Below are 12,666 nucleotides of genomic sequence, written 5' to 3'. Positions count from 1 at the left end.
TGCCTTAGCCACTATGCTACCAGAGCTCCTAAAACTATAAGGTTCCACCGCCTAAAGAACAAAGTAGAATTGCCTTATAGGGTTCCCATGGCTGTAAATCTTTACGGAACCAGACTGCCTCATCTTTCTCCTGCAGAGGGGCTGGTGGATTCAAACCTCCCACCTTTTCATCAGCAGTAAAATGCCCTAACCACTGCACCACCAGAGCTCCTTGGTATTAGTGTAGGTATAGACAAACACATTAATGAAAAAGAATGGACCTAAGTGTATGGGGATTTTGCATATCATAAAAGTGAAAGCATATGAATAGACTACTCAATCAAGTGTTGGGTCAAGTGGCTATCTTTAACAAAAAATTAAATTTCTACTGCATTCCATACATTCATACACACACACAAATCCTGTATGGATTTAAATTCTTAAAAAAAAAAAAAAAATTACTAAAAGAAAATACAGAACATTTATAAGTGAGTTGGGAAAAGTCCCAAGAAACACAGAAAACCAGAAGCTATCATTCTCAGCACAGAATAAAAAAAAAAAAAAAAAAAAAAACCAAACTCACTGCCTTCCGAGTTGGTTCTGACTCACAGCAACCCCTCCTTGGGTTTCCAAGGTGGTATCTCTACAGAAGTAGATTGCCCAGTCTTCCTTCTGAGGAGTGGCTGGTAGGTTTGAACCTCCAGCCTTCTGGTTAGCAGTTAAATGCAATAGGTGCCATGCTACCAGAGCTCCCCACCATAGAATAAAGCTCATATATTTTAATTTTGTATTGCAGTTTTTTCCCATCAACACTAATGAAGTGAATCTCAACCTCTAATGTTGTATAATCATTAAGCAAACATCTTTTTTGCACTTATTCAAATTTTTAAAAATAATCTTACAAGTATAAAGGAACAATGTGGCAAGAACCTATTTAAAGACAATTCCCTTCATATTAATCCAAATACAATGAAGCAATTTCCTTCTACACCTTAATAATCTAAGTGCTGGTGGTTTACAACCATGTACAATTAAAGTAAAAATGTATAAAATACAATCTAATAGAAAGCTCAATTTAAAAACAAACATGCTTTCATGATTCTAAATTCTATTATAAAGTGAATTTCTCAGTAAGTGACAATCATTTATCTAAGAATAATGACATTTTAAAACCCAGACCTTGAAAGAATCAGAAAGTCTAACTATATTAGGTAATTGAGAGCAAAGCAAAAGAGTATTCAACTTTCTAAAGGTGTAGTACTTTTGTAATCCAATAAAGAAAAAGGGGTGGGGCTTTTTTTTTTGGGGGGTGGTAATTTGGGGATTATGTTTTAATATGTTGACAACATATTTTCAAAAGCTTATTAAGGTTATTCATCTGAATGGCTTTCAGTTATGCAGTATCAGTTGATTTCTCATAAAAAGAAAGCTATTTGTAATTGTACTCAGCACACTTGACTACTAACCAGAAGGCTGGAGGTTCAAACCCACCAGCCACTCCTTGGAAGGAAGATGGGGCAATCTACTTCCGTAGTGAAACTGCCTCGGAAACCCAAGGAGGGGTCGCTATGAGTCGGGTCCGACTCGATGGCACATAACAACAACAACAGTAGAGTGAGCAAATAAAAGTGGAATGGAAGATACCAAAGGTACTTCTTTGGCACACTTCCCATCATCCCGTTTTTTTCTTCAAGATCTCAGTTCTCTCTGCCTCACCTCATTACTACCACAGTTATTTCCAGCCACAGTGCCTTTTCCTCTGAAACCAAAATAACCACACTACAGTGCAGTTGATTCCGACCCATCGCGACCCTCCATTGGGTTTCCGAGGATGTAAAACCTTAACGGAAGGAGACCACTTCATCTGTCTTACACAGAGCGGCTAGTGGATTTGAACCACTGACTTTCTGGTTAGAAGCCAAATGCTTTAACCACTACACCACTACAGCTCTTTCCTTTTCCTTTAGACTCAAAATTTCATCCCATCCTCCCATCCCTACAGTAGTAACGTATTTTTTCTAAAAAAAAAAAAAATTAGTAAGGAATTTTACTGTTAGAAATAATTAGGAAATTGACAAGATGTAGCAAATTAGAGGAAAGAACTGAAGCTACAAATGCAAAAGGTTTCACAAGTTATCCGTATCATATACGCAAAAGGACTAGTTAAGATCGATTAGATCTGCTATTGATCTTCCCACTAATTCTGGTCTTGAGACAAACATAGTCTTCTATTGTTTGGGAACTCTGGTGGCGTAGCGCCTAGGGCATTTGACCGCTAACCAGAAGACTGACGGTTCAAACCCCCCAGCCACTCCTCGGAAGCAAGGTTGGGCAATCCTACTTCCGTAGTGATACTGCCTCGGAAACCCAAGGAGGGATCTCTATGAGGCGGATCCGACCCGATGACAATGAGAGAGAGACTGTACTTTGGTCTTTCTTATTCGAAAAAGTTTCGATTGCAACCATTCCTACCTTTCAGGGAGTGGCAGATAGGTAGAGATAGTTAACCTAGGTCTCCGGAAGAAAGTCATTTGCAACCTAGAGAAACTTGAAGTTAACATCTCACATGCCTATTTTACTTTACTCTTTTAACGTCACTCATTCTCTGAGAACCTCAAAACTACTTTCTACAAAACTAGAAACAACAGAAATGTAACAATGTTTAGTGCTCTCTCTGGTGACAAGGGGCTGCGCATAGTCTTTCTTCAAAATCCAAAAAGGTGAAGCGTTAAGTTTGACGTCTGAAGACAGAAATAGAAGACCTTTCAAATGTGCAGTGGTGATTTGGTGGAAAGAAAACACCTTTTGCCACTAAAGAAATCGCAAACCCTTGCTCAGTGGCTAGCTAAGCGGGAGCGTCCGGTACCCTACCGCCAGGCGAGCTGCAAGATGTTACCCGACTTTCGGCAGGCAGCCACGCGCTGCAGGCCCAGAAACCTCAATGGAGAGTTGTTATCTTACGTCCCGGCCTGTATGCCGGGCAGATTCGTCATAAACACACTAGGTAGAAATAGAAGATAGGACGAGGGGATGGGTCACACAGCTGTAAAACGAAGCCCACCCACCGCTTGACGGTCCCCAAGGCGACAAGCTTTAACCCCATTAAACACTCACCAGCTGCCTCAGGCTCGAGACTACAACTCCCAGGAAGCTGCGCAGCTGACGGAGCAGAGCTTCTCCCAGCATGCAGCACGGCGGAGCCTATGTCCCTCCCTCTTTTATCGCCACTCCACCTACTTTTCTACCCGTGGTCACTCGGGAGAGCCGGAGGTAGGGTGCGGGAGGTCCTCGGCGCGTCGCGTCAGACGTTGGGAGGGGGACAGGGCGGGGAGCGGAGGGAGAATGGGAGGACGAAGGGGAGGAGAAAAGGGAGGGGAGGGTAAATAGTGGGCCAGGCAGGAAGATGGCGGCTGTATCCGAGGTGTGAGTGGACCCGGGTCTCTGCAGCTGGATTTTTCTCTTTCTTCTTCTTCCCTTTCCTTCCCTGTTTGAGATTGGCATCAAGGGGGTCGAATTCGGTTGGCAGCGCTGGGCGCAACGCAGGGGTCACGGCGACGGCGGCTGACGGCTGGAAGAACAGGCTTCCTTCGCCGCTCGTCCTCCTTCCCCGGTCCGCTCGGTGTCAGGCGCGGCGGCGGCGGCGGCGCGGCGGGCGGACTTCGTCTTCACTCCTGCTCCCCCCTGCGCCCGAGAGGGCACTGTTCCTTTCGCCGTCCACCGACCCTTCACCCCGGGGACTGGGTGCATCCCCTGGCGCACCTCAGGGAGCGGAGGCCGGTCTCCTGCTTGGCTGTCGCGCCTCCATGTCGGATAACCAGAGCTGGAACTCGTCGGGCTCAGAGGAGGATCCGGAGACGGAGTCCGGGCCGCCTGTGGAGCGCTGCGGGGTCCTCAGCAAGGTGAGCAACCCATGGGGCTGCGGGACCCTGGTTCGGACTCACCTGCTGCGAGGCGAGCCGCTGAGGGTGTGGGGTGGGGCTAGGCGGGAGGCACTGACCGTCCCAGGGCGGGGGCTGCGGAATGTGCCGGGGTGCGGGGCTGAGTCCTGCCGCAGGAGTCCCGGCGGCTGGGGTGTGGTGGGGGCCTAGGGGGGCTGCCCTTCCAGGCTACCCGTAGGCTTGGAAGCAGCGGCCGAGGACTGGGGAAACGTGTGTCAGCCGGACCTCCAGTTTGGGAGGCGGGATGCGCACCAAGAATTGGGACCTAGGGCGGCTGCTGCTGCTGCCCTGCGTGTCGGAATCCGAGTTGGACAACAGCGATGTCAGAACAGCTTGGCACGGGGGCGGTGTAAATTGGACTTCCAAATGAGCTAAGTCTAGAGATTCCTAGCAGGATAGGATTTGGGGTCGGGGGGGCGGGCACTCCGCGGACAGGGCTGTTTAGGCAGAAGCCGGAGCAACTAGGCTTGGTGCTGAAATCTGAAGCGGTGTGATATGTATGCCGTTAGATGTACAGAGAGGAGAACTTTTAACACTATTTCTTCCTAACCCCACACCCTAGTTCTGGAAAGCGCTATTTAACGGACACGTGATAGTTCGAGAAATATGTATAATAACTTGGCACATGTCATAATGGAGACTGACCTTTGGTCTAGGAAGAATAAAATATTCCTGCAGGCAGCAGTCCAGGGTAAAGAAAACACTCTTTCCTTTGTTGTATTTTAAATAAATTTTTTAAAAAATCCTCTTTTCAAAATTTTTGCAAAGTCCATAGTCATTTGTAGGACTGTAAGGCTAATTATAGTGGATGAGGTCTTTTGTAAGAGAGAAAGTCTGCTCATTTGATAGTACATGATTATTTTTTTCCCATAGTTTGCTATGAGAAGATTCACATAGCCTTTTCTACTTCCTTCTTCCTTCCTGTTAAACTTTTAGAAATGGCTGGAGCTTGCAGTTAACTTGGAGAGAGGGGGAGCTGGGGCAAGTCAACAAGCTGATCATAAGATACTAGGTCATGTGCAGCCACTGACTGTTAAGAAATTACTCTCCTTCCAGTATTCATACTAGGCTAAGCGTTTGGTCCTTATTTGTGGCATTTTTTCATGTTAGGTTACTAGAATGTCTAGAAGGCCAGTAAGAAAGGACCTAGGAAAGTAATAAGGCTAAGGCTTGCAAGTATTAAACACGATCAGAAAACTGTGTGTGTTGATACTGTGATTATTCTTGAAATTTAAGTGAAAGGGCTTTCAGTAAAGTGAAGCTCTCTAGGGTTTCTATAAAATGTATTTTGTAATTAGAGAATTTGTGTTGAACACGTTGTGTAAGAGGTATACATTTACAGGTGAGAATAGTTAAGGTCTTTACTTTTTAATGATTCTGGAAGTTTCATCACTTTTTCTCATATGAGAATCACACTGCTATATTAGTATTGTGGTGGTGGTAAGTATTTTACAAAATAACCTTTACTTGATCTATGGATCAACACTTTTTGAGGGATGGAGAGTGGAAAAAGTGCCCAAGGCAGTCTCCATTTAAAAAAAGATAACAACTGCCTCTTTGGTATTTAAATGCATAGAAATGTAGTATTTGACCATTTCTGTGGAAGGTGAAAAGCTTCAGTTTTTACAGTTGCCACATATGAATCAATAATAATATGTTTCAATATTATTGTTATAAACAACTATGAAAGACATTTTCCTGAAATGTTAACAATTTACAGTTATGTATAGTGTTCTTTGGAAGTTTTTTAATCAAGAGTATTTTATATTGAAGGAGCTCTGGTGCCTAACGCATTTGACTGCTAACCAGAAGGCTGGCCATTCAAAAACCCCCCAGCCACTCAGCGAAAGGAAGACTGGGCAATCTACTTTTGTAAAGATTTACCACCTCGGAAACCCAGCAGGGTTCACTATGAGTCGAAATCGACTCATAGGCATTGGGTTTGGTTTTTATTTTATACTGAATACATAACACTGAGTATGGCACTTTTTTTGTTTAAGTTTAATTGTACATACATATTTTGAGACTTTTGGATTCAATTGGTAATTTAAACAGTTGAGTTAGAACTAAGTATCTGTTCCCTTTTGTTTGTTTATTTAAGTATATTATTGTGTTTTATTGTTAGGGAGCTCTGGTAGCATAGTGGCTAAGACACTTGCCTGCTAACCAGATGGCTGGCGGTTCAAACCCACCAGCCACTCCTCGGAAGGAAGGTTGGGCAATCCTACTTCCGTAGTGATACTGCCTCGGAAACCCAAGGAGGGGTCGCTATGAGTCGGGGCCGACTCGACGGCACATAACAACAACAACAACAATTGTGTTTTAAGTATAAGTTTGTGTAGCAAATCAGGTTCCTGTTTAACAATTTTTATACAAATAGTTGCAAGGTATTGGTTACAGTTTTCACAGTTTGACTGCATTCTCATTGTTTCCATTCTGTTTATTCTGTTTCCATTGGTCTAGCTTCCCTGCTCCTCCTTGCCTTTTCATCTTTACTTTTTGGTAATTGTTGACTGTTTGGTTTCATATAGTTGATTAGTTAAGAAAGCATGTTACTTGCCAGTGATGTTTATTTTATAAACCAATCTACTGTTATTATTTAATTTTTATTATGATTTGGGTAAAAGTTTGTGGAGCAAATTCATTTTCCATGCACCAGTTAATACATATTTTGTTTCATGACATTGATAGCAATTCCCCACAATGTAGCAGCTCTTTAACTACTTCCTCCCTATAGTTGCCTCTTCCCTGTGTCTGTCTTTCCTATGCATTCCTGCCCCTTGACTACCTCCTTGTACAGATACTGCCTTTCTGTTCTCCTATGATTGATCGTTCTAAGGAGTGTATCTACCTTATACAAATGTTCACCCTGTATGCCTGTCTGTTGTTTGGCTGGAAGCCACAGGAGTGAGTTCAGTTCCAGACCTGAATGGTAACTAGCAGCCACGGGCTCGGGGGCCTCACCAGGCTCTATTAGACCTGTAAACCTGGCCTTTTTTTTTATGATTTTGAATTTTTTTTCACATTATTCTCCCACTCTATCCAGGATTTCCTGCTCTGATCCCTTTCTGAGTGATTGTCAATGATAGCTGGACACCATCTAGTTCTTCTGGTCTCATGGTTGTATAAAGCCAATTTGTTATTTAGCTGAAAAGTTACCTTCAGAAATAGCTTCAGTTCATGGTTCAAAGAGTATCTTTAGGATAATAGTCTTGGAGGTTCCTGTAGTGTGTATTGGTCTAGTAGGTCTGGCCTTTTTTTTTCCAGAATTTGAGTTTTGTTCTACATTTTTCTTCCATTCTATCCAGGACCTTCTATTGTATCCCTGGTCAGAATGTGTGATAGCGATAGCCAGCCAATACATAGTTCTTCTGGTCTCAAGTTAGAGGCCATGGTTCCTGTGGGCTAGTAGTCCTGTGGACTAGTTTCTTTGAGTCTTCAGTTTCCTTTATTTTCATTTGCTGCAGAACAACAGTTGTATCTTAGATGACTACTTGCAAGCTTTAAAGCATAAAATGCTACTCACCAAATTAGGATGTAGAACATTATTTTTATGAACTTTGTTATGCCAAGGAGCTACGGTAGCATGGTGCCTAAGGCACTTGACAGCTAACCAGAAGGTTGGCAGTTCAATCCCACGAGCCACTACTTGGAAGGAAGGTTGGGCAATCTATTTCCATAGTGACATCGCCTCAGAAGCCCAAGGAGGGGTTGCTGTGAGTTGGGTGGGACTCAATGGCACGTAACAACAACAACAAATGTTATGCCAAGGAGCTTTGGTGGCATGGTGTCTAAGGCATTTGACTGCTCACCAGAAGGCTGGCTGTTCAGACTCACCAGCTACTCCTCAGAAGGAAGATTGGGCAATCTACTTCCATAGAGATGCCAGCTTGGAAACCCAAGGAGGTGTCACTATGAATCAAATCAACTCTATGGCAATGAGTTTGGTTTTTGTTTTGGTATGTTATGCCAAAGGAACTCTGGTGGCGTAGTGGTTGAAGCATTTGGCTGCTAACCAAAAAGGTTGGTGGTTCGAATCTATCAGCCACTCTGTGGGAAAGAGATGAGGCAATCTGCTTCTGTAAAGATTAACAGGTTTGGAACTGCAGTTCTACTCTGTCTTAAAGGGTTACTGTCAGTCCGAATTGACTTGATGGCAATGGGTTTGGTATGTTATGCCTAAGTTGTCCCCCAAGACTATGGTCCTATACCTTTTAACCCCAGTAAACCAATCCTGTGACTTTTTGGCTATGTCTAGGAGCCTCCCTTAATGTGCCCTCTGTGTGCTTTGTTTTATATATGGATATATATGCAGCATTCACAAAAAAATATATATGTATACACCTACAGATACACCTGTACATGGATGTGCATTTGCTCACATATGCATTTTCTATTGACATATTATATGCACTGCCTATCTATGTGACTCCACACCTGTTTTTTAGTTGTTGTTACAAATTTCTATATGTTACAGCATTTACTGAAATTGCCGCTTTTCTTAAATACTTCTTGGTGTCTTTGTCTATATTGGTTAAGTCATACTGCCTTTACCCACCTACTGTCTACAAAGTTAATTCCCCTCCCTTTCTCTCTCATCCCTGGTCACCATCAGAAAATGTTGGTTTCTGTATGTTTATCTGTTCTTGACTTTTTCTTATAGTGGGGCCGTATAATATTTGCCCTTTTGTGATTCCTTTTTTCACTCAGCATAATATCCTCCAGATTCATTCTTAATATATTTCACAGACTTTTCATTATTCTTTATTTTGTTGTTAGCTGCCATCGAATCGACTCCAACTCAGCGACCCTGTGTACAACAGAACAAAACACTGCCCAGTCCTGCGCCAGCCTCACAATCTTTGCTATACCTGTGCCCATCGTTGCAGCCACTGTGTCAGTCCATCTCCTTGAGGGCCTTCCCCTTTTTCATTGACTCTCACATTACCAAGCATGCTGTCCTCCAGGGAATGGTCCCTTCTAACAACATGACCAAAGTAGCTTCTTATTGTTTTTTTATAGTTATATAGTATTCCATTGTATATGTGTACCACCATTTTTTTAACTATTCATTCTTTGGTGGGCACTTAGTTTGTTTCTATCTTTTTGCTATTCTGGGTAATGCTACAGTGAACATGTTACTGCTCTTACATCTTTAGGATACATACCTAGGAGGTGGATTGCTGGATCATAAGGTATTTCTATCTCTAGCTTTTTGAGGAAGCAGCATACCATTCTCCACAATGAGTATACCATTTTACAATACCACCAGCAATGTGTAAGAGTTCCAGTCTCCTTACAACCTCTCCAGCATTAGTTGTTTTCTGTTTTTTTGATCATTGCCGTTTTTGTAAGGGTAACATGGTATCTCATTGTAGTTTTGATTTGCATCTCTCTAATTGCAGCTTTGGGCCTAAGGCAGTTGCCTGCAAAGCGCAAGTCTCGAGATTCAAACCCACCAGCCACTCCGCGCTGAGTAGGCCTGGCCATCTCTTTCTCAGGGAGGAGCTCTGGTAGCTTAGTGCCTAAGGCATTTGACTGCTAACCAGAAGGCTGGCAGTTCAAACACATTAGCCATTCCTCGGAAGGAAGGTTGGGCAATCTACTTCCATAGTGACTGCCTCAGAAACCCAAGAAGGGGTCCCTATGAGTCAGATCCAACTCGATGGCAGTGAGTTAGGTTTAGGTTTAATGGTCAGTAAGGAGCTCTGGTAGCTTAAGGCACTTGACTGCTAACCAGAAGGCTGGTGGTTCAAACCCACCAGCCCTCCTCGGAAGGAAGATGGGGCAATCTACTTCCGTAGTGATATTGCCTCAGAAACCCAAAGAGGGGTCGCTATGAGTCAGGTCTGACTAGACGGCACATTACAACAACAGCAACACAGTGGTCAGTATCTGTTCTTAACATTCTGTTGAGTAATGTTATCTGTGTTACTAATTTAGTCCCCATATTAATTTGTTTTGTTCTCTCCTCCCCCCTACAATGGAGTGGATTTTGAATGAGAAGGAGTGGGGAGGTAAATGTACGTTAGAAATATAGCAGTCCAAAGTTCTTTTTCTATGTGATAAGTAATCTAAAATACATGTCAATAGCTATGAGGCATGTTTTCTGTAGAATCATTTTTTAAGTGTTACAGGCTCCAAAAGTACTAGCTAGACAATAATTCTAGTCATCATAACAATAGCAATATGGATCATGGTTGGGAAAGCATTCATGCCTCAGTGGGACTTGAGCAAATAAGCCTGGATAAAATATATCTCATTCAGCTTCTTCTGGATTCTCTCTCTCTCCTTTGTGGTTTACCTTATCTTCTTTTTCTCCATATACCTAACTGTTTTCTGAAATTCTATCCATCTCAAAACTAACCTTTCTGTAAAGTTTTTCTTGTATTACCAGCTGTTCGGTATCTTCCTTTGAACTGTAATAGCATTTTTATTATAACTTGCTTCTTCTACTCTAATTTTCTTTTCCTCTTGCTTTTATGCTAGCTAGAGTATTGGGAAAATTTTTTATTCTAGCCAGCTACCCAGAGGGACTGAGTAGTTCAACCATTGGTTTTGGGACTGTCGTCGCAGGGGACATCAAACTCAATTGGCATAACATACTACACAAAACAAGGAGCTCTGGTAGCATGGTGCCTAAGGCACTTGACTGCTAACCAGAAGGCTGGCAGTTCAAACCCACCAGCCACTCTTTGGAAGGAAGGTTGGGCAATCTACTTCCATAGTGATACTGCTTCGGCAACCCAAGGAGAGGTCGCTGTGAGTCATAGCTGACTCCATGGCACATAACAACAACAACAACACTACACAAAACATTGTTCCACCTCCTAGTTTGGCGAGTAGCAACTGGGATCTTAAAAGCTGCAAGCAGCCATCTAGATGAAACAATGGGTCTCTCCTTGTCCAGAGCCAAGAAGAATGAGGAAAACCAAAGATTCATGGAAACAATTAGTCCTCACTACTGGTACACCATGCGATCCACAGCCTATATGACTACACACTGGGAATCTACACTGCAATGTCTAGCATATTGCACGTCTGTATATTTATTTATTTATTTATTGTGATTTGGGTGAAAATTTACAGAGCAAATTCACTTTCCATACAACAGTTCACATACACTTTGTATCATGACATTGACTACAATTTACCACAATGCAACAGCTCCGCTCCTACTTCCTCCTGATAGTTACCTCTTCCTGTGTTCATCCCTCCATGCACTCCTGCCCCCTGAGCTGTCTCCCTGTGTATAAACAGCCCTTCTTTCTCCCATGATTAATCTCTCCAAGGAGTGTATCTACCTCAGGTAAATGTTCAACTCATATGCCTCTCTTTTGTGTGGCTGGAAGCCACAGGTGTGGGTTCAATTCCACACCTGAAGGGCAGCTGGGAGCCATAATCTCAGAGTTTCCTCAAGGCTCTATCAGACTAGCACACCTGCCCCCCCCCTTTTTTTTTTCCAAATGGTTTTAAGTTTTGTTCTCCCTCCCTATCCAGGATCTCCTACATAGATCCCCCTCTGAGTGGTTGACAGTGATAGGCGGGCACCATCTAGTTCTTCTCATCTTGTAGTCACATAGGCTGTGGATCGCATGGTGTACTAGTAGTGAGGACTAATTGTTTCCATGAATCTTTGGTTTTCTTCATTCTTCTTGGCTCTGGATGAGGAGAGGCCCATTGTTGCATCTAGATGGCTGCTTGCAGCTTTTAAGATCCCAGTCGCTACTTGCCAAACTAGGAGATGGAACAATGTTTTTTGTAGCATATTATGTCAATTGAGCTTGATGTCCCCTGCGACTATAGTCCTGAAATCAATAGTTCAACCGTTTGATCCCTCCGGGTAGCTGGCTGTGATGAAGAAGTAGCTACAGCCTTGTCCCTTGTCAGCTCTGCTATACACCTGGGAATTCTTATACATCATAAAAATACACTTATAGGACCATTGTCTGCCAACACTATACACGGTCTTGGGTACATTCCCTGCTTCATAGACATAACTGAAAGTTCATCCTGTCCACCCATATACCTGTGTTTGCATACTGACAATGCAGTACTATATGTGCAAAAGACTTCATTTTGTTGTCTGTACCTCCCATGTACCTCTCTATGTCTTCCTCTTCCTCAATGACACTGTATTGATCACTCACATTTGGTACATTGCCCTTTCTTCACCCAAATGAATACTTATCTCTACCTATCTAACAGTGTTCCGTACCCTCCCCTCCTACCTGTGGTAACCAAGAAAGAAAATTTCTTTCCATAGGTAAGCCCTTCCTTGACTTTTACAAACAGACTAATACAGTATTTGTCCTTCTGTGATTGATGTATTTCACTCAGCATAATGTCCTCCAAGTTTATCAATGTCATGCAGTGTTTTGCAGATTCTAGGTTATTCTTTAGGGTTGCATAGTATTCTGTTGTATGTATGTACCATACTTTGGTTATCCATTCCTCAGTTGATGGTCACCTAGGTTATTTCCATCTTTTGGCTATTGTAAATAGTGCTGCGATGAACATGGGTGTGCATATGTCTGTTCTTGTTATGGCTATCACGTCTTTAGGATATATACCTAGTAATGGAATGACTGGGTCAAATGGTATTTCTAATTCCAACTTTTTAAAGAATCGCTATACTGCTTTCCATAGTAGTTGTACCATTTTACAGTCCCACCAGCAGTGTAGGAGAGTCCCAATCTCTCCACATCCTTGCCAGCATTTGTTATTTTTTGTCTTGTTGAACTTTGCT

The 12,666-nt window shown here is 42.9% G+C and overlaps 1 protein-coding gene across 1 annotated transcript in view; it reads left to right on the top strand.

Annotated features, from left to right (window-relative positions):
• The first annotated feature begins 3,193 nt into the window (after positions 1 to 3,193).
• The window catches only part of CERT1 (ceramide transporter 1), a 246,090-nt gene continuing 236,617 nt past the window's right edge, over positions 3,194 to 12,666 (top strand). The window contains exons 1-2 of the mRNA XM_007943355.2: positions 3,194 to 3,249; positions 3,485 to 3,878. Coding sequence (XP_007941546.1) covers positions 3,783 to 3,878 — 96 coding nt within the window. The 5' untranslated portion in view covers positions 3,194 to 3,249; positions 3,485 to 3,782. The remainder of the gene's footprint in view (positions 3,250 to 3,484; positions 3,879 to 12,666) is intronic.

The sequence above is a fragment of the Orycteropus afer genome, unplaced genomic scaffold (assembly GCF_000298275.1).
Source record: "Orycteropus afer afer isolate SDZICR_OR568_19922 unplaced genomic scaffold, OryAfe1.0 scaffold00104, whole genome shotgun sequence".
Taxonomy (NCBI): domain Eukaryota; kingdom Metazoa; phylum Chordata; class Mammalia; order Tubulidentata; family Orycteropodidae; genus Orycteropus; species Orycteropus afer.
The sequence above is the reverse complement of the archived record's forward strand: the minus strand, read 5'-3'. Positions and strand labels throughout refer to the sequence as shown.